This window comes from Phocoena sinus, chromosome 15 (genome assembly GCF_008692025.1).
Source record: "Phocoena sinus isolate mPhoSin1 chromosome 15, mPhoSin1.pri, whole genome shotgun sequence".
NCBI lineage: Eukaryota > Metazoa > Chordata > Mammalia > Artiodactyla > Phocoenidae > Phocoena > Phocoena sinus.
Window position 1 is genome coordinate 61,717,676 of NC_045777.1, and position 22,600 is coordinate 61,740,275.

Sequence of the window (22,600 nt, forward strand, 5' to 3'; positions counted from 1 at the left end):
CACAAAAATTATAAATCTATGTTAATGGCTACATGATATATAATGATGTAATTAGTGACATAATATAAAGTGGGGAGACATAACTGTAAAGTAGTTCTTGTAAATAACTGAAGCTGGTGTCAATATAAGTTAGATGTCATAGCTTTAGGATGTTATGTGTAATCCCCATGGTAACAACAAAGAAAATATCTATAGAATGTACACAAAGGAAATGAGATAGGAATCACTACAAAAAATCAACCAAACACATAAATGGAAAGACATCTCACACTCACGGATTAGAAGACTTAATATTGTGGTTATGTCAGTACTACCCAAAAGCAATATACAGATTCGGTACAAATTCCTATCAAAATCCCAAGGACAAGTTTTTGCAGAAGTGGAAAAATTTATTCTAAAATTCATATGGAATCTCAAGAGACCCCAAATAAGTCAAAACAGTCTTGAAAAGGAATAAAGTTGGAGGTCTCATACTTCCTGATTTCAGACTTACTACAAAGCTACAGCAAACAGTGTGGTTCTGGCATGAAGACAGACATATAGACCAATGGAATAGAATAAAGAACCCAGAAATAAATCTTCACATATATGGTCAAGTGATTTTAGACACAGTGTCAAGGTTACTCAATAGAAACAGGACAGTCTTTTCAACAAATGGTGTTAAGAAAATTGGATGTCCACAGGCAAAAGAATGAAGTTGGATCCTTACCTAACACCATATATGAAGATTAACTCAAAATGGACAAAGACCTAAACATAAGAGTTAGAATTATAAAACTCTTAGGGAAAAAACATAGGGGAAATCCTCATGACATTGGATTTGGCAATGCTCTCTTAGATATGACACCAGGAAACAAAAGAAAAATAGATAATTAGGCTTCATCAAAATCAAAAACTGTGCAGGACTTCCCTGGTGGCACAGTGGTTAAGAATCCATCTGCCAACGCAGGGGACACGGGTTCGAGCCCTGGTCCAGGAAGATCCCACGTGCTGCAGAGCATCTAAGCCCATGTGCCACAACTATTGAGCCTGTGCTCTAGAGCCCGTGAGCCACAACAACTGAGCCCGTGTGCTGCAACTACTGAAGCCCGCGTGCCTAGAGCCCGTGCTCCGCAACAAGAGAAGCCACCGCAATAAGAAGCCTGTGCACCACAACAAAGAGCAGCCCCCACTTGTCGCAGCTAGAGAAAGCCTGCGCCCAGCAACGAAGACCCAATGCAGCCAAAAATAAATAATTAATTAATTAAAAACTGCATCAAAGCACACTATCAACTGAGTGAAAAGCAACCCACAGAATGGGAGAAAATATTGGCAAATCGTGTATCTGATAAGGGGCTAATATCCAGAGTATATAAAGAACTCCCACAAATCAACAACAAAAACTATAAATAACCTGATTTTAAAATGGGCTAAGGACTTTAACAGACATTTCTTCAAAGAGGATATATAAAGACCAACAAGCATATGAAATGATGCTCAACATCACGAATCACTAGAGAAATGCAAATCAAAACCACAATGAGATATCGCCTCATACCGTTAGAATATCAAAAAGAACAGAAATTAAGTTCTCAGCAAGGATCTGGAAAAATTGGAACCCCTGTGCACTGTTGGTGGAATTGTGAAATAAGTGGTGCAAACGGCTATGGAAAATGGTATGGTAGTTCCTCAAAAAGTTAAAAATAGAATTACCATAAGATCCAACAATTCCACTTCTGGGTTTATGGCCAGAAGAACTGAAAGCAGGAACTTGAACAGCAATTTGTACACCCATGCTCATAGCAGCATTATTTACTATTTGGCTGTTATTTAATAGCTAAAAGGTAGTAGTAACCCATGTGCCAGTAGAATGGATAAACAAAATGTGGTTCCCATGCAGCAGAGTATTATTCAGCCTTAAAAAGAAGGGAATTCTGACACAAGCTACAACGTGGATGAACCTTGAGGACATTATGCTAAGTGAAATAAGCCAGTCACAGAAAGACAAATGTATGATTCCACTTACATTAGATACCAAGAGTAGTTAAATTAATAGATACGGGGAGTAGATGGTGGTTGTCAGGGGCTGCGGGGAGGGGAGAATGGCATATTGTTGTTTAGTGAGCACAGAGTTTCAGTTTGGGGTGATGAAGAAGTTCTGGAAACGGATAGTGGTAGTGGTTGCAGAACAACGTGGATGTACGTAATGACATACAGTTATACACTTTAAAATGGTTTGGTAAATTTTATGTTATGTACATTTTACCACAATTTTTAAAAATAATCGATTTTTTAAAATGAGGGATACATGAAGGCTCAGTACTAATCAGGTATTCAAGTACCAACTAAAAGTCCACTAGCTATTGTGCCAGTGGTGCTACGGGGCATGTGGAACTTCCCCGACCAGGGATCAAACCTGTACCCCCTGCATTGGAAGCACAGTCTTTTTTTTTTTTTTTTAACTTTTAAATTTATATTGGAGTATAGCCAATAAACAATGTTGTGATAGTTTCAGGTGCATAGCAAAGCGACTCAGCCATACGTATACACGTATACATTCTCCCCCAGACTCCCCTCCTATCCAGGCTGCCACGTAACATTGAGCACAGTTCCAACTGTGCTATACAGTAGGTCCTTGTTGGTTATCCTTTTTAAATATAGCAGTGTGTACATGTCAATCCCAAACTCCCTAACTATCCCTTCCCTTCACCCTTCCTCCCCAGTAACCTTAAGTTCATTCTCTAAGTTTGTGAGTCCATTTCTCTTTTGTAAATACGTTCATTTGTATCATTTCTTTTTAGATTCCCCATTTAAGTGATATCATATGGTATTTGTCTTTCTCTGTCTGACTTACTTCACCCAGTATGACAATCTCTAGGTCCATCCATGTTGCTGCAAATGGCATTATTTCATTCCTTTCTTATGACTGAGTAATATTGCATTGTATATGTATACTACATCTTTTTTATCCATTCCTCTGTTGATGGGAAGTGCAGAGTCTTAACCACTGAACCACAGGGAAGTCCGTGCCAGTAGATTTTAATGTTCAGCTACTTGTTCTATAAATAAAACACTTAAACTTATAACTATATATTACAGAAACAAGGGGTAATGCTAGGTGATATGTTTTAACAGAGCTAGAATTTTACGTAAAATATCCATCCACTAAATATACAAAGCATATGTTTTTGATTTGTATTCAACTCATTCATTTTATTTGAGGATTGGAATATGGAAATATTTAAAGAATAACTGCATCTTGAATTTCTAATTTGCATTCTGCCATCTTAATTAAGATCTCTGCTACATCCTAAATTAAAAACACATTTATTGTAGATTTGAAATCTATAGTACAAAAAAGTTTTGTTTTTAAATAGCTAGTTTCTATCCCTCTAGACTGCATAAAGGAATTCTAATAAAAACGGAACTTACCAGAGAAGAATGATTGGTCTTTGGCAAATGTGTCATCTTTTCAGAAGGAGCCAGTGCAGATACCTGAAATATTTTAAAACTCTAATCAGCTTAAACATTTGCTCTTTTTTCTTTTGTAGCAGAACTTTTCCATAGTAATTTCTAATAAGAGAAGGATCAGTCTTTAAAATTTGAAGTGCTTTCTTTTGAGTTTTATTTAAAGCATAAATACCCACTGGTAAACGACAATGTTTTCCTGACATTTCCTTTCATGGTGTTATGATGACAAAGAACCGTGTTGTCATGAGACGAAGTTATGGTGAGAACAGTGTATCAGATCCAGTAAAACAAAGCACAGTTTTAAGCTTTTTTGTTTCTTTGGAGAAAAGATCATTCTGAGATTAAATTTTGATAGTCCATAAGGTGAATTTAGATCTTGGTGTCAATTTAAACATATTTAAAGGACTCTTTTAAGATTTTAACATATTGCTCAACTTACTGTGGAACAAAATAAGCGTAGTATCCTCTATGCCTTGGATATTCTTGTGGTCCTTTTTGGAATACTATCATTTCAACAACATTAATATTTAGACTTTGGGGGTAATTCTAGCCACTAGAATTCTAACATTTAGATATGATCTAAGATTGGGGCGGGGGCGGGGGCAGGGCGCGGTCCTTTCTAAGGCACATAAAAAAGACCAGCAAAATGTAAAGAAGCGTTTAGATATTTCTCCCTTTTTAACCAGAATTTATCTTCAGATTAGGTAAAGTTAACAATCAGTGTATCTCAGTTGAGCTATTCTTGTATTATGCTGAAGTCTGTGGTTTTCTGGGTAGCAGAGTCACACTAAAATACCAAAGCAGCTAATAAGATGGGAGTATTAGTAATCAAGGTTGAAGTCAGTTAGGCAAAGTCTAGAAATACAGGCCAAACGTTTTCATAGATATTACAACTGATACCACATTCATGTACCTGGGTTATTTTTCAGATTATTAAGACTGCTCTCCAATAAATCATTACTATCATTATTAGTCAGCAGGGGCTGGGCTGGTAAAAAATAGCTTGCCAGGTTAGTAGAATTTATTTGCAAGGAAATATATACATATCTATATTTCAGAATTCAAATATCTGGTTCTACTTCACATGCCAACTATTTAATAGCCAAAGAATGTTCTTCCCCTGCGTGAAAACTGACCCAGAGATAAGTATCCTCGTTTCCAAAAAAAGTACAAAGTGAAAGGAAAACAACATAAAACCATATCCCTTAAAGCAGGGGTCAGCTGGCCGTCATCGTTCACTGCACATCTCGGAGGTTCACTGAGGAGCTGGCTGTCTCGGGGCTGTTTGGGGACAGAAGTCACCCTGGAACATAGGTGTCAAGACTCGTGGAGGAGTTCCTTCATTTCTGTTTGAAAATGAAATTGCCATCTTTAAAAAGTCAAGTCTTTTATACCATCAACACTTACTAACAGTTACTTAAAATTGAAATCAGTGGCAAAATGAAAACAAAGCTCAGGGAGAGAGGCGACATGGGCATGGACAGTCAACTGCACCCACACCCATCTCCCAGGCTCAGCGGGGCCGGAGGGCGTGACCCAGCGTGAGTAACGCCACCAGGAATTTCCATTCACCCATTAAACAAATATTTATTGAGTAACTAGTACGTGCCAAGTATCATATTTCTTGCTGCTAATAGCCCTCTGAGTTTTCAGGTCATTTATTTTAAGGAGGGAAAATACAGTTTGCTATTTTTTAAACCCAAATGCTTCGACAAGAGAACCGATTTTGATTATTATAATGAATTGGACAGTTGTTCGGGGAAGTGGAAATGATGAAGCCATTTTCCTTTAAGATAAGGCTGTTGGGTCCAAGTAGCAATCAGTGCAACGTTTAACTGATTTATTACAATAGTACTGTCTCTTTCCAGTAAGTGAATACTTAAAATCTACTTAAAGAAGATTGCTAGTGGGAATAGTCTGTTGGGTTGTGATGCTTCCTTTATTAATATATGACCCCACATTGAGATTCAGTCATTGCTTATTTTGGCCTAGGCAACGAATTCACTTCTTGCTTTAAGTGTGAGGGGACTGTCAATGCATAGGTCAATCCTATCAATATATTCTTCAGGTTTTCTCCTGCTGCAAGAAATGGGAGGGGCGGAGGGCGATGGGATGGTTGACAAGAGTGCTGGTCAGGTTTGGAGATGGGAGCAGAAGCTGTAAAGCACGTTGAAGGACACATGCGTGGAGTGGGCCTCCAGGAAGTGGAAGCTTTCTTACCAGAGGCTTCCTGACGGTGGATCTGGGGTGTGGTCGAAGGGATTCATAGACTAAATATCGTATCTGAATTAGCCCAGATTAGTGTGACCTATAGGGCAAGAAAACCTTTCAAGCACCATGTACTGTTTTGATCAGTTTTACAGGAGTCTTGGACTTTTTTTCCTGCCAAAAAAGGACAGTTCTGGCCATATTTCTGAGAAAACACTAGAGTTTTGTCAGTCTAGCCTTATTTAGCTTTAGCTTTTCATTGCTATCGGGGCAAAGACTAAATCATTGGCTCGGCGGACGTAAAGCATGTTATTCCACCATCTGGGTCTCAGACATGACACTATATTTTTCTTTTGTTTCTTTTCTAGTGGACTTTTTAAAAAATGAGGTCATCCCCTTATAATTTTGGTTTTTCTCTTTTCACTGTCATTGATTTCACAGACTTGTCCCCTTTCTGCCTTTTCCACCAGTTTACTTCAGTGTCCCCAGCAGTTCCTGAATTCTTGAAAACGCCTACTGCAGACCAGCCCCCCACACGGTCCACAGCGCCTGTCCTCCCCACCAACACCGTGTCCTCAGCAAAGCCTGGGCCAGCACTGGTGAAGGTGGGTACCCTGCATGCACGCCGCTTTGAGCGTCTTTACCTTCAACTGTGGTGTGTAGCCCTGAGCACAGAGGACAAAAGCTGTGTCCACGTTGCCCGGCCTGCCTTTTAGCCTGAAGCCTTGAAAACAAAACCACAGGAGGACTTGCTCACCCAGGCCTTCATAACTGAAACCACCACCACCGTCAACAAATGACCTCTCATTCGATGGTCACAGAAGAACAGCACAAAATTCAGTCTGTATAAAATGACTGCAGCAGTGCAGAAAGACTTTGGGAATCATTTTATCAGCAGTTCCCAATTCTGCTTCCACCCAGGCCACTAAGATGAAACAAACAAGGGAGAGAGAGACAGTCTATAGTACTTGGGATTCATGAATCTCACAAGCAGATGCCTGTAATGGTAACGTGATTTGGGGCTTTATACACAAGGTCAAACTCAGTGGTACTGCAGATATGTGACAGGTTAAAGGTTTTTGAGAAGCAAATACATTTTTTTGATTTAGCAGATTTGGCCTGATAGCTTGATTTGTTCTTCAGACAAGCTGCAGATTTGTGGCACTGTTCCATGCATTTCACTTGGTCAAAATAATTCAGTTAGAAGTTCCGAGGAAGATTCAACTTTTCAATATATAATACATTTCTTAAGTTTTTTAACGTGTGTTTAGAACCGGTAAATAAAGGGGGGGCATGTTATAAACTGAGGAATAGTTTAATCATTTCAGATGTGACTTTTGCCAAAACTAGCAGAACACAGATCTCAAACTTTTAGAACTGCAAAAGGACCTCAGAGAGCTAGCTAAGCCTCTCAGCACCTTTCAGATGAGGAGACTGAGGCCCAGAGAAGTGAGGAAGTGACAAGGCCAGAAGGACCCCGTCTCCGAATCCCAGTCTGGCCTTCATCCTTCCTTCCCAGTTAGCCATTGCAGCACTCCTAGAAGGCAGCTAGCCTGGGGCGTGTTCCTCACTCCCCTCGTCCCCAGGACCTGTGCTTGTCCTGACCTCCCTGGAGAGAAGGCGCTTTTGTTCATCCGTGTGCCCAGGTGTCCATGCCTTCAGGGCACGTACCAGTGTATTTCACCGTCTTCACCAGAAATCCCAGAGGGTGGCAAGTGTAACTGTGCCAGTAAAATCAGCTCTTACCTCCTCTTCCCACAACCCCCAGCATGTCCCACCAATAGCACAAAGGGGGTTCGAATGCCAACCCGTCTTTCCCTGCAGATACTGAGAATTTGTTCGCTGCCTCTCCTGCTCTCTGAATTTCTGCTCCTCACTAGTGTCTGTCTTTAAGGAGGGCTTTAGTTCTAGAGCAAAAGGCATTGTTTAAGAATGTGAGACCGAGGGGTTGAGAAGACTATCCTGGGAACTCTGCCAGTAGAGGAAAGGATAGGTACACATTAGGAAACAGACCACAATTCTTTGGGGTTTTTCTATGAGGAAAGCTATTTCCCATCCTCAGTCCTAAGAGAATAGACATGTGCAGGCTAACAGGTAACAGCCAATTTAGTCTGAGGAATGCTGGTTATTATATTTCTGTCCCCTTCTTGACTGTGTCTGGGTCTTGTTTTATTACATAACAATTATAGTCAACCCTTCTTAACCCAGACCCCATTCATTTTATGATCAGTCTGAAAAGATTAGAAATAAAATTTATTATTGATAAAATAAGCAGATGACAGTGAATTGATTCATATTGTGAGATTGCAGGAGGAGGCTGTTTTAGCGACAAGAATATTTTCTAACATTGTGATGTATTTTAAGTGCCTGATAATTCAAGTGATTTCTAATTAGCATACACATTTATCATTCATTAATTCAGCAGATATTTATAGAGCACCTTCTGTGTGCACCAGAAGGTGCCAGCCAGGTGCTGTTCTGGGTACGAGGAGTAGATAAAGCAGTGAAGAAAACATCACAGTACCTCCGCCTTGGACAGGAGCTGGAGGTGAACGGACATAAAACACAGAGTGTGCCGGTTGGTGAAGATCGGGGATGGAGGCAAGGGGAGACGTTTCTGTTTTAAGTAGAGTGCTCTGGTCAAATAAGCAGATGACATTTGGGCAGAGATCTAAAGGGGGTGAGGGAGTAGCTGTGAGGACATCTGTGGGCAGAAAATTGAACGTCACTGAACAAGGAAGCCAGTTCAACTGAAGAGAGATGGCCAAGCAGTAAAAAGTAAAGATTAATAGTGACGATTTCTGATATACGGAATATGGTGATTTTTATTTTCTTCTTTATTTCTATTTTCTGGGTTTTTTTTGCAATGTCCTAATTCTTTGAATGTGAACTTACATAACATGATCACACTGATAGCTATATTTAATTTAGTACTTCTCAGAGTTTTCTCACTAAGTTGGGTATTTTACCTAAAGCATCTTAGAAATAATCTTCTACCTTGTTGTTTTGTGCTGCTTTGTTTTGTTGGTGGACTTTTTTTTTTCAGATGAAGTTATCTTACAATTTGAATACTAAAAAGTAGAAAGTGATCTGATAACTTAGAAATGGAGGAGGTGAAAAGAACTCAGAAAAGTCATCTGATTCTTAATCATAAGACAGGGTCTCACACCCCATTTTCAAAATAAAAATGTAATATTTTTGAAAATTTTTTAAAAATTCATATTCACATTACTCAGTATGCTTTTTTCTGCATATTTGCCATAGAAATTCATGGGTTTATATTCTGCTTTATTCCCATTAGAAGCATTTTTCTGCTTTTACATCATCACCATAGATTTTTTTTTTAATGACCATAAAATATGACATAGTTATGGTGAAGTATACTTAATCGTTTCCCTATTGTATATTTAGTGTGAGACCTGTTTTTCACTAGGAGATAGTATATGTAAGTACTAGGCAACATCTGCACAGGAGACCCAAAGTAAATGTTTGTTGAACTTGCATAGATAATGCTGAGCTGAGCATCTTGTCCTTAGTCTAAGGGACCAATGCATCAGGAGAAGTAAGTCCTTAGGAGCAAGATTTTTGGTCACAGGGAGTACTCGGATGTTCTCACAGCTCTTGAAATGTATTTAGTATACTGCTCTCCAGAGCAGTGACACCGATTTCCAAGGTGCATTGCGTTTTCTTTTCAAATCAGTTAGGCACACAGTACAATGGATTGCATTCTCTTAGAATTTTCTTACTGTCTTTTTCTCGAAAATAGCAAAGCCATCCCAAGAATCCAAATGACAAGCACCGTAGCAAAAAGTGCAAGGACCCGAAGCCCCGGGTGAAGAAGCTGAAGTACCACCAGTACATCCCGCCAGATCAGAAGGGGGAGAAGAGCGAGCCGCCCATGGACTCCAACTACGCCCGGCTGCTCCAGCAGCAGCAGCTCTTCCTGCAGCTGCAGATCCTCAGCCAGCAGCAGCAGCAGCACTACAACTACCAGACCATCCTGCCTGCGCCCCTCAAGTACGGGCTGGGGTCGAGGCCGGCTCCTTAAAGCGGGGTGGACTGTGGTTGTTGATGAGGGACCATTAGTTGCTAAAGGTTGGATGTTGTGATTTACTTGTGCTCAGTGATTCTTTTCATTTTATTACCATCAAAGCTCACACAGTGTCTGAAGCCAGCACAGTGAGAATAGCCTCCCTTCCAGTCCACTTTTTGTCCTCCAGAACAGGTTCTGAACCTTTTGAGTTAGAAATGACTTTTCACAATTATTCATCCAGGAAAGATCTGCCTGTTCTTTACCTGAATAGTATTAGATGCTATGAGAAAAGCATAAAAAGTGTAAACCTGGTGGGCTTCCCTGGTGGCACAGTGGTTGAGAGTCCGCCTGCCGATGCAGGGGACGCGGGTTTGTGCCCCGGTCCGGGAGGATCCCACATGCCGCGGAGTGGCCGGGCCCGTGAGCCATGGCCGCTGAGCCTGCGCGTCCGGAGCCTGTGCTCCGCAACGGGAGAGGCCGCAACGGTGAGAGGCCCGCGTACCGCAAAAAAAAAAAGTGTAAACCTGGTATAAACAGTTTAAAAAAAAAAAAAAGACGGAGGAGCATAAAAGCTGGAGGCTGCAGTGGTCAGGGAAAACTTTATGAAAAAGGCGGGATATTTACATGGTAAAGGGCCTGAACCTTGGGAAGGAGCCTTCCAAGCAAAGAGGAATGATCTGAGTGCAAGTATAGAGCCAACAATGCCTATTTGTTACATGGTGAGGAAAAAAGGCCCGAATAAAGAATGTGGTCAGTTTTTAAGAAAAGTGGAAGACAGATTTGAGTAGAGCCAATGTCTAGAGGAACATGAAGTTGGGACGACTTTAATCTTGATGCAGTGGATGTTTCAGAGGGCCACAGTGACATGGTAAAATCAAAATGCATGAAAGAACAGTTTGACACCAGTATTGAAGGGGAGTCTGGACATAGGAAAACCAGTTAGGAACTCTGCGATAAAGTAGATGCAAGAAGTTGAAAGGGCACTGATAATGGGAAGGCAGGAACAGGTGACAGATGTTTCAAAAGACAGTAAAAGGTCTTGGTGAGCGATAACTGTGAAAAAGGAACAGGTTTCCAAAGTTTGAGCCCAATCAGGAGGGACAGAAGGGGTTAAGTTCTGACGATTTCTGAGACTGAATTCATAGCAGGACATGCACAGCTAATTTTAATTATGTACTAGAGGAAATCTCTAGATAACAAATCCTCAGTACCCTTTTCTGGGAAACAGATAAAAATGCAAGGACTCTGTCCTTCATTTCGTTCACTTTTCAGGAAAAAGGAATATTTACAGTCAACTCGAGAAAAGGAACTTTAGAAAAAGATCCAAAATCTCATGACAGGGAAAAATGATACTCTGTGATCCATGCACTCAGTTTATGATTACATGATCTATAGAAGCTTTACTTCTGTTTTCCACACATAGGCTGAGCACTCCTCCATGGAGAGCCCCTATTTTCTAGGAGTAGAAAAGGATTAAGACTTACTAAAAAGCTTCTCCTTAAGAAATAGCTCCTCATACGCTAATAATTATCAATTCACTTTTTCCTTGTAAGATACAAATATCTTGAGGAAGATTAGACCTATTAGTCATTCAGGCCTTCCTGTGAAGTACTTAAATCGAAAACACCAGGGCACAGAGATGAAGGAAGAAAGAATTTTTGTAGCATGTTATTATTTTAAGAGCAAGCAGGCCTGAGAGAGCTGTTGACATTGGAAGGGACCCAGGGAAGGCCAGAGAACTGGACGAGTATCAAAGACAAACCACCGCTGCTCTACAGCTTCATCCAGGACCCGGGGAGGCGGCCCCCACCGTCACCACCACTGGGCACCAGTGAGGATAACGGCAACGATGGCTCCCGTGTAGGTGCCACTCTGGGTGCCTGAGCGTGTGCTCAGCGTCCTCCTCACAGTGACCCTCAGAGTTGTTGATGTTATCCCTGACCCCGTTCCCAGATGAGGAAACTTAACTGCAAATCCCATAAAAGGTGGTGTCTGTCCATGAAATAGTCTTTTCTGTAATGCAAGAAATTGTCTGTATGGGGCCAACTTTGTAGATGGGAAGAAAACATCTGAGGTGTGAGGTACCTGAACTCTGAAGTTCTTTGTGTTTCCGTGAAGGCTTCAGTCCCCCTCTCCTCCTCAGACATTCCTGCCACTGAAGTAACCAAGCCTCCTGCCCCAGGAAGGCATCATCCCAAAAGATCCAAGAACTAGGAGGAAGAAGGAGCCCTCATTTTTGTGTCTTATTGCACCAGCCAAAGAGGGAATGCCAGTTTTGTTTAATTTCCAGGTCCTAAAAATGGAGATGTTATTTTCTAACACGTTGTTTCTTTTTACCGAAATTCCATACAAGAAACTGAATGCGGCAGTTCTCTAGTGCCCGCAGCGGTGGAATTTTACTGATAACACAGCCCTTTGGTATCTTGGAAGAAGCAAGAGCCTGAAGACATGGGGCCTTAGTCCCAGAGTGGCCACACGCTGACGGAAAGGAAGGGTCCTGGAGGGTCTCTGGACCTCAGGATCCTCAGCTACACAGTGATCACATTCATCAGGCATCCATCCCCCTTTTTTCCCTCTGGTTGATTTGGGAAAAAAAATAGACCAACTTATTTCAGTTATTTTAAAAGTTGAATTCAACACTGTACTGTCAATCGTAGTAACAAGTAGAGTATTGTAGAATCTCAGCCAAAAAGACAGCATGAATAGAATAATTAATTAAAATCACGCATTCTCAAGGAGAGCCTATCATTCGCAAAGGAGCAAAAGTTCCTTGGAGGGAATTTTACACTTTTTATTTAATAAAGAATAGACCTACATACATAGTATGTGGACAAAAGTGCAGTACATCTACGGTATTAAAATTTCATAGGGAGAGTGATTAGGGAAAAAATGTCTAAAAAGGCTTCTCGGGGGGACAATAATGAATATAAGGCTGAGAAACAATGATTAAAATGTTTTCGTAATTCTAAAATAAGATTTAAAAGTTGAATTTTTAGAAAGAATAGTGATACATTTGCAAATATTTGTCATTTCCTCCAAACTTCAAGAAACTTCATTTCGAATACTTCAAGTATTTAATTTCAGCAAAATGCAGTCAGGTTTAAAAAGACTCAAATGTATGTCAAGAATTAGCTGTTGACAAGGCCAGAACTGGCTTCAAACACAGGCTTCCTAAAACCCATTTGAGAAAGCTCATCCAGCCATGGACCTCGCCCCACAGGCACCATGACCTAGATCCCTATTTCAAAACATGGAATTCAGGGTCTCTTTGGCTTCAGTACCAAAGCTCACACTGACAGTAAAGCCCGAGGCTGCACTGGAATTGGCTGTACAGTATCAACCACCATGTGCACCTTTCTTTAATGAATATCAACCAGCCAGAAAAGGAAGTGCCATTGTTGCCAGGAGTATTACAGTCGGAAGGGGTCGGGAGGACCTGGCTTTGACGTGGAAAGGAGTTTCGGGAAATTAGTGCAACAGATTCACCAATATTTCTTAAATAAGCTTTTAAAAATGTAGTGTATGGTAGAGAAGTCCATAAATCATAAGTGAAAATGGATGCCAGAGCAAGCACACTCCTGTAACCACCTAAATCAAGAAACGGAGCACTGTCCGTTCCATTACCACCACCTTGCATCCCCCGCAGTGACTGTCCTGACTCCTATCCCATAGGTCAGTTCCACTCAACATTATGTTTGTGAGATGCATCTTTCCTGATGCAGACAGCAGCAGTTAATTTTTATTGTTGTCTATTCTGTAATTCATACCTAATGAGGTTAAGCACTTGTTCACATATTTATCGACCATTTGGATATACTTTCTTGTGATATGCTTGTTCACGATTTTCCCAATTTCCCATTGGGCTTTTCTTTTTCTTACTAATTTGCAAGACTTCTGTGTGTATTCTAGATGAGGCTTTTGTCAGAAGTACATATTACAAAATCTTCTCCTGGGGCTTGACTTTTCACCCTCTGAAAGATATCCTAAATTTAGTGAGTACTTTTTGTGTCCTATCTAAGAAATCTTTGCTTATCAAAGGCTATGAAGATATTATCCTAAGTTTTCTTCCCAAAGTTTGTTTTCCAATTCACATTTAGGTTTTGGGATGGTGTGAGGGTAGGGGTTGATCAGAAGCCCTGTTCTGCTCTGTGTGAATATCCCATTTAGCCTAATTAGCATTTATGAGAAGAACCACCACACTGCAGTGTCGCCTTTGTGATGACTGGAGGATCCTTGTACTTGGGGGTCTGTTTCTGGATTCTCTAATCTCTCCCATTTGTCTGTTGTTCTGTCCTTGCATCAGCATCACCATAAATTTTGATATCTGGTGGTATGATGCTTCCAGCTTTGCTTTTTTACTTCAAAGTTGTCATGGCCGTTCTTGGTCCTTTGCATTTCCATATAAAGCTTTGAATCACCTTCTAAATTTCTACCAAGCAAGCAAACAACACACACAACCTGCAGGGATTTTGACTGGGGTCTAATTTGACCGACGTCTCTACCATACTGAGTCTGCCAATCCACGACCAGGTATTTTTCTCTTCGTAAGTTAACAGATTGTTGGCAGGAGCTATGTCAATCCCAGAAATTATGTTATTAGAAACTCTAACTTTCTTTTTCCTTTGAAGGCCACTCAATGACAAGAATAACAACAGTGGGAATCCAGCTTTGAACAACACCACATCTAACGCACCAAGACAGAATACATCTGCTCCTATGAGAAAGCCAGGGCCTCTGCCTTCTAGCTTGGATGACTTAAAGGTGATCATTGCAAGTGGGGTTTCTTCACCCATAAGTACCACAAAAATGGAAATGATTTGCCAGATTTGCCTAGCAGGTGTAGGTAGTTCCTAATAGATATTCACCTTTACCACCAATAGGATAACCTTTATTAGAGGTCCTTTCTTTCTGCGTCCATTAAGTTTCCTTTAAAATGACCAGGAATAAATCTCCACTTATTGAGCAAATGCCATGTGCAAGCACCACACCACTCCTAACTCCAGAAGCAGATTTTTTTCTTCCCTATTCGTTGCCAAGTTTGGGAGAAGCAGGAAAATGTAACAGTTAAGAACACGATCTCCAGGGCCATCCTTCCTGGGCTCTACCCCCGCTCAGCCTTCTGTTATCTGCGGTAGCTTGCACTAGCGATGCACCCTCTCCCCATCTGTAAAACGGGAATCATAATACCTGGACCTCATGTGAAGAGTAACTGAAAGAGTAAAGCACTTCTGGCAGTGTCTGGCACATGGTAATTGCTCAATAAATGTAACTGTTAGCATCATCGTTTCTGGTAATAAATCTTTTGATATAGTAAAGGAATTACCCTCTAATAACCCTTGCTTTATCACTGGCCTTTCGAGTCCTTTAGGTCTACAGCTCTGTGTGTTTTTGTGTGTTAAAAAAAAAAAGAAAAAGGAACTGTCCCACTTTCATATATGTAGTAATACGGAGATGTCTGACAGATGTAGGCACCTTTTCCATCTCAAAAGTGCACTGAAGTTTTGTGAGAAGGTCATAATACGAAAAAAGAGATCTTATTTGTTTGTACTTCAGGTGTCGGAGCTGAAGACAGAACTGAAGTTAAGGGGTCTTCCGGTGTCAGGCACCAAACTGGACCTCATTGAACGCCTGAAACCCTACCAGGAAATGAACAGCGGTGGTGCTGCTACCGGTGGCATCGTGGCCCTGTCCACATCTGCCATCGTCCCCAGTAACCCGGAAGTTACCATGGCCCTGCCAGTGACAACACTGCAGAACTCTGTGACCAGCTCAGGCTCCACTTTCAAGGGAGAGCTGCCATCCGCTGGATCCAGCAGCACAGCCCACGTGGACAGTGTTAGCTCCCCGCTGCCCATCTCACCCGCACCCTCTGAACAGTCCAGTCTCAGCGCCGAGGACGCGAGCGTGGCAGACACGTTCACCGAGATCATGACCATGATGTCCCCGTCGCAGTTCCTGTGCTCGTCGCCTCTGCGAGCCACGAGTACAGAGGACAGCCTCAGCCCCACCAGCAGCACGCTGTCCACCCTGGAGCTCGATGCGGCCGAGAAGGACCGCAAGCTCCAGGAGAAAGAGAAGCAGATCGAAGAGCTGAAGCGGAAACTGGAACAAGAGCAGAAGCTCGTGGAAGTTCTGAAGATGCAGCTGGAGGTGGAGAAACGAGGGCAGCAGCAGCGGCCACTGGAGCCCCCGCCCAGCACCCCGGCCCCTCCAGTCCCCAAGTCAGACCAGGCTCGGGGCGGCACCGCTCCCGCCGCCAAGGACGAGGCCCTGGTCCCCGACGGCCCCAGCCTAGTGGCCGGCCAGACCCTCGTTGCCAAAAAGGCCATAGTGATCAAGCAAGAGGTCCCCGTGGCCCCGGCCGAGCCACCAAGCCTCGTCCCGCAGTTTTACGTGAGTTCCCAGGGCCAGCCACCCGCCGGGGTGGCTCAGCCACAGGCTTTACTGACCACGCACACCACGCAGCTGCTGCTCCCCGTGTCCATCCAGGGCTCCGGTGTCACCTCAGTGCAGCTCCCAGTAGGCAGCCTCAAACTCCAGGTGTGAAGTGTGTCTTCTAACTCCTTTGCCTTACCGTTTGCATGGACCAGGAATTGCTTATGGAGATTTCAGAGCTGAGCTGCTTCATAAGTGCAGCCAAGTCAGGCTTCACGGTTGCAGGAAACGTGTGCACGTGTTGGGGGGTTATTCACAAACGCAAACAGCTAGCACTGTTTTTATATAGTAAAAACAAACAAGGGGTGCTTTTGCCTTTCTGCTGCCTTTCACCCCTAGCACAGTATTATTATGTGTAGGCATTTTAAAATACCAGTGGCATTCTCATAATGATGACAGCTACTGTCCTGAGTGCTTTTTGTGTTCTAGGCACAGCATCAGATACTTTAGATGGCATGCTTCATTTAATCCTCCCTTCTCCCAGAAGACCCAAGTGAGAAAGCCCCCTTCTAGAAAGGAAACCGGGGGCTTCAGAGGTTTAATAAGTTGTCCAAGGTCAGAGCTGGCACTCGAGCCGAGGCCTCGGACTGCAGAGCTCTTGCTCTCACGCCCACTCCTGTGCTCTGCCTCCTAAATGTAGTTCTTAAAAGCCACCGCTGAGGTGAAGATGCCTCAACTAGGGAGAATGCGACCACAGATTCAGGAGTGAGGCTGGTGTTGAGAAACGATGAAACACTGGTGAGCATGAAGTTTACTTTTATGCCAGCATTGCCTGCAGCCGTTTCTGTGCAACTCGATTATGGAAGGTTTTTTTTAAACAAAATGTGGGCCACGGTACACAGAAACCATTTGGAGTCCTGCTTCTCTACCCTGACCACCCAGAGAGGAGCAGTCTTGTACCCCCGGGCTTAGGAGGCCTGACCCAAGGGCCCTCGGCATGTTCTGAAGTCCTAACTCCCCTGTTTCATCTTTAGAGCGTCTGAAACTGAAAGTCTGCTCTGTGATACAGCTTTCCTAAACATTTGTTTTCCTGTCCAGCTCTTCCATTAGAGTTGATGTTCGAGGAACAGGAATTACGTTTTATTCTGGGCCTGTGAGCGCCCAGCCCGTGGCTGGCTCTCCCATAGGGAGCACATATTGCAGCTTAAAAGCAGGAATTTGCACAGTCAGGCCTCACAAATTTCCTTGCTGCTATTAAAATTATTATTATAACACCTGACCTACTTATTATGTGTAGAGCTGCTGTAGGTTCTTTTGACTTCAGTCATCTATTTTCCCCAAATTTTCAAATGAAAATCTTAGCCACTTACGAAACAGTAAGAGCATGGAAATAACTGGTCTGGTGTTTCACTCTCTGGTTTCAAACGAAGGTTCAAATTTATGTGCCAGTGAATTGGAGTGTGTATCTATAAACATTTCATCTTACTTTTTTTTTAGATGTGATCCCCAAGTGACCAGTTATTCCACATCTAAACTCTTCATTCTAACCTCGATTTTGACAATTCATTTGATTTTTTTTTTTTTTTCCCTCCTAGACTCCACCACAAACAGGCATCCAGGCTCAGCCTCAGATAGCAACTGCCACCTTGTCCTCAGGCCTGGCCCAGGCTGCACCTCAGAAACAAGACACTTTCACACCACATGTGCTCAGTCAACCTCAGCAAGTCAGAAAGGTTGGTGGATGCTAATAAGTGACAGACTGTTGCTGATTTTTGTACTATCATCCGCTGAACGTTCAACAAGCATCTTTATAGGAGCCTCCTCCGTGGGAAGCTCCTGTTTGTTCTTTTCTGTGATCCGTCTCCCACCGGGTTAGCTTTGGGTCAGATGCCATTTGGCTGCAGAAAGAGTTCTTTATTACTAAAAGATAGCTCATCTTAACAGTTAAGCCCCTTTTCCAAGAAAAGTTTCAAAACTATTTTTTCAATCCTCATATATAGAATTTTCTAGGTTTTAAATTTTCTTTTCAAAGTAATCATTTTGTGGGGGGAAGAAAAGTGCCCTGGGAAAAGGTATTTGAAGGTGAAAAAGACACTTGTTGAATTGTTTATCTTGAGTGAGATCTTTACATATTTTTAAGAGTTTGCCTTCTCAGGGATTAAGAGCCAGGCGGCCTAGGTCTGGCTGGCATTCTGGCTCACCACTTCCTCTGTGTTGTGCCTTATGCAGGATTCATGTACCGTCTGAGTGTCATTTTCCCCATCTTTAAAATGATGGTGCTGATCTAGGGCTCAGTGTCCTCTACAGGACTTCTACTAAGAGTTCTGCTGAAGAGCCCCAAAAGTCACCCAGACTCCCTCTTATCCAGTAGGTGGAGCTATGTGCCCATCTCCTCGCCAGAAAAATCTTAAGGCCTCAAAAGTAGATCTTACTGTTTTAATCCTTGAGCATGATTAATCCCAGAATTTTAATCTTCAGTGTAAAAGAACCTCGATAATTAGGTATACCTGTAGATATGCCCCAGGCTGGCGTGAACTCTCTGGGCTAAGACAAAAACAACTTGAGGAACAGACAGAAATGACCTCTTGGGACAGCGACAGTCATGTTAACACACATGCTCTCTTGGAATCTCCTCTGAGGAATGCAGTGAGCAAGGAGTTAGAGGTGGGCCCAAAAATAACAGTTTAGTAAGAAACTTAGTGAATATTCAAATGGTAAGACAGTTTTCTTTGAGGGAGGAGAGAGAAAAACAACATATAGATGGATAAATAAGAAGAATATAGTTATAGAACTTATCACCCAGAGAAGTTGTACTGTTTGGAGGGATACACACACACACACACACACACACACACACACACACACACACACACACACACACTTTCATGCTTAAGGAATACTTATACACATTTACAGTAAAAATATATAGGTTAAGTTTTTCTCTTTCAGAATACTAGTAGTATAAAGTATATTAAAATTTTTATGAGCAAACCAGTTCTGTGAAATACAGTTACAAAATCAACGTTATGGCCATACATTTGCAACAGGCCCTAAAACCGTTGGCTCTTGATGGGAGCTAAACAACACACTTTGTAATTCCACAGGAAGAAGTTCTCACCTCTGCCTGACAAAGCAGAAAACAGCTTCTCAGAAGGGGGCAGATTTTAAATGAGGCCTTGCAAGGATTTGGAGAAATTTTCAGAAAAGTGGAAAATTGAGTGTGGCCACAGCACGTGTGGCCTTTCAGTTAGGATGGAAAAGGGGCCAGGTAGTGAGAAGGTTGACATGCCAGCCAAAGATGAGGATTTTACCCCAAAAAAGAAGAGCCAGTGAGTGTAGGAGGGACTCGATTGCAGCTCTCTGTGTGTGTGTGTGTGTGTGTGTGTGTGTGTTGAGACTGTCGTCATGGCAGAGGGCTGACAGGCAGGTAGGCGCAGGTAGACAGCAGTGGCAGTTTTCCAGTGATGGATAGTGAGGACCCGGATCAGGACAGCAGACCACAGGTCCCGACCCAGGAGGTGTGTCTGAGACGTGTGAGCGCTGAGGGCTCCCTTTACCTAAGTTTCAAAAATAAATAAAGGCAAAACCAAGAATTATTTTTGCGCAGAGGCTGGGGACAGTGGGAAGAAAGGGGAAAGTTTAATTTGGAACATATTAACTTTGAGACGTCCCAAATGCGTGTTTGTAAATGTTACAAGTGTGGCTTTGGCACCTGGGAGCAAGGCTGGAAGAGAGAGGTGGGCTTGGCAGCTATGAGCGAAAGAGCCCTGAGAGCCAATGAGGAGAATCGTACTGAGCTTGCCCACAGCGCACTGTCCCCGCTGCTGTCCATGACAGAGACCACTGACGCTAGGGAGTCGCGGCCTGTGGGGGGGCTGCAGGGCAGGGCCAGCAGTTACAGCAGCTGCTGCACAGCGCCCGGCCCTAAACTATATGCTCCGTGGCTTTCACAGAAAACATTTGCCAACCCCTGTTCTATTTTTTCTTTTTTTTGGCTGCACTTGGGCTCTAGAGCGCAGGCTTCAGTAGTTGTGGCGCACGGGCTTAGTGGCTCTGCGGCATGTGGGATCTTCCCAGACCAGGGCTTGAACCCATGTCCCCTGTATTGGCAGGCAGATTCTTAACCACTGCACCACCAGGGAAGTCCCGAACCCCTGTTCTAAAATGTGGTTTTCTTTATTAGGAAGAGCAGAAGAACAAATTGATGATGGGCAAATATTTATTCATTACAGGTTTTCACAGACTCAGCATCCAATACGGTTCTTCCGTATCAGAGACCACCCGCTCCAGCGGTGCAGCAGCCCTTTATCAACAAGACAAACAGCAGCATCCTTCAACCCAGAAGCACGCCACTTCCGTCCCTGCAGAACGGCCCCAACCCTCCCAACAAGGTAACCCAGCCCACGGGGCAGCGGTACCAGCACATACAGGGTGCAGGTTCATCCCAGAGTCCCGGGCTTCAGGCCTGGACGGCCGAGTGTCGGCATTAACAAGGGGAAACAGCCGAAAGTCCCGGGATAGTACTTGTTCCGGGGCAGCTTAGCCGTCAGCACAGTGGGGGTGGCCCGGCCCCCCGGCGCCTCAGCCTCACCCCCCAGGATCCCCGGGAGGCCAGCCTGCCGCCGGGCTGACTCTCCTCCTTTGTCTGCCGCAGCCCGGCTCGCCCCCTCCGCCCCAGCAGTTTGCGGTCCAGCACTCTCTGTTTGGGAGCCCGGTCCCCAAGACGAAAGACCCTCCCCGCTACGAGGAAGCCATCAAGCAGACGCGCAGTGCCCAGTCTTCCCTTCCAGAGGTAAGGAGGCCGCAGCTCTGATGTGGTGGGTCCTCTTCAGCTTGAAGCCCCGGTCTAAGATGGACTTGCCTCAAGAGAGACAAGTTTCATGACTAGTAAGCCTTGCTTGCCTTTTAAATGATATTTAAAATCAAAATACCATTCACTTTGGAGACTCCCAGCGGTTTTCAGCAGCCATATAACCTGCGGTTCCTATTTACTCAGAATTTCAGTGTTTGTCTGTCTTTAACTTCTCCTGGGGGCCAGAGGCGGGTTGTGTTAGGGATAGATGTGTGTATGTGTGACCAGGGCACGTATTTTACACAGGACCCTTTTCTAAAGCCACCATTTGTCAGGCCCGCATCAAACTGACCCTCTCCTGCCCAGATGGCCTTCCAGACTGCCCATCACCCTCTGCTCCAGGCAGGCTCACGCTGCTCGTATTTTGAGCAGATGCACTTCGGAAGGGACAGACTGAGGCCCTCCCGGCCCCGCCACGTACCGATTCCCGCCTCGTAACCGTGCGTCCCTCTCCTCTGAGCCTGCCTTGTTGCTTTGATAAAATAGGACGAGCCGCACCTATTCCAGAGATGGAAAAAGAGAGATAGAGCTCCTGCTTGTAAGAGCACCTGGCCTCCGGTGGGCACCGAGAACGACAGTCTCATCAGACCTTGCCCTGAACGCTCCTCCTGGGCTCGCTGCCTATTTAAAGCTTAAAACTCAGCTCACTTTCAAGAAAGAACCCCGGCCTCACAAGAGGATGCAGGGAGTGAACCTGATGCCACCGCACGGGTGCTGACAGTGGAGGGAGAGGTGTGCTGATCAGAGGTAGACCTTCTGCTCTCACAGCCACAGCAGTTGCACCGGTAGAGTTGTGCTGCTTGCCTTGCTCCCACAGTCCCCATGCAACTCCCTGGGGCCTCCTCGTGCAGGGGGGTGTGCGGGGCCAAGGACTCAGCACTTCCTGCGCAAGCGGCAGCCGTGGCCACCTTGACCTATGTGGTCGCCCCAGCGAGCAGCTGCAGACACTGCTCCATGGCGGCCAGAGTGCCTGGTGTGGCACACTCACACAGGGCATGCAGGGTGCCCGGGCAGGCTGCCTCCTCGAGGAAGCAGACAGTTTCCACGTGCTTCCTCGCATCCACTTACTGCCGAAGGAAGGTGACTAACTGTAAGACGTTCCTTTAGTTCCAGACTCAGCCAGGGCCCCTGTGTGTGAGGAAGGCCACTTTCAGAAGCCAGGTTTAGAGACTGCAAGAAGAGGTGAAACAAACGGTGCTGGCCCAGGCTCTGCTCCCCTTGCTCCACCCAGAAGGAACATATCTTCAAGAAAATCCTTCCAAATCTGGCTCTCACGTATGGGTTACTCTGTACCGTTTCCTTCACCAGTGTGACGACAACAGAGAATCATCTTCTCCCCTTAACCTAAGAGAGCTGATTGGAATCCCTGCCCTTTGTCCGTCTCTGGTTCATGCATCAAGTTCTGTTCGGATGGGGAGCTAGCTGTGGTTCCTCTTTATATACCACTGAGCATCAAAGTCCAGGGATGCTGAGGTTTTTAAAATACATTTACTCGGACTTCCAGTTCCACTACTGGCTAATAAGTAAGGCCCTACCAGTTCAGTCTTCCCACAGATAACAGCTCTAAAGCCTGGTCATAACACAAAAAGCAGTTCCGTGAAGCCACTGAAGAGTGACTAGAAAGAGTCATATTCTGATGAGGAGTCTGCACTGAGGGGAGGGAGTTAGATGGCATGAGCTCC

At 44.0% G+C, this 22,600-nt stretch overlaps 1 protein-coding gene across 5 annotated transcripts in view; it reads left to right on the top strand.

Moving 5' to 3' along the window:
• The window catches only part of MRTFB (myocardin related transcription factor B), a 201,739-nt gene that overhangs the window by 166,702 nt on the left and 12,437 nt on the right, over positions 1-22,600 (top strand). For 4 of the 5 annotated variants that reach the window (XM_032605706.1, XM_032605707.1, XM_032605708.1 and 1 more), the window contains 7 exons: positions 6,129-6,263; positions 9,425-9,675; positions 14,320-14,452; positions 15,245-16,231; positions 17,662-17,799; positions 20,299-20,457; positions 20,721-20,858. In XM_032605706.1, coding sequence (XP_032461597.1) covers positions 6,129-6,263; positions 9,425-9,675; positions 14,320-14,452; positions 15,245-16,231; positions 17,662-17,799; positions 20,299-20,457; positions 20,721-20,858 — 1,941 coding nt within the window. The remainder of the gene's footprint in view (positions 1-6,128; positions 6,264-9,424; positions 9,676-14,319; positions 14,453-15,244; positions 16,232-17,661; positions 17,800-20,298; positions 20,458-20,720; positions 20,859-22,600) is intronic. The other variant, XM_032605711.1, reaches the window with a different exon arrangement.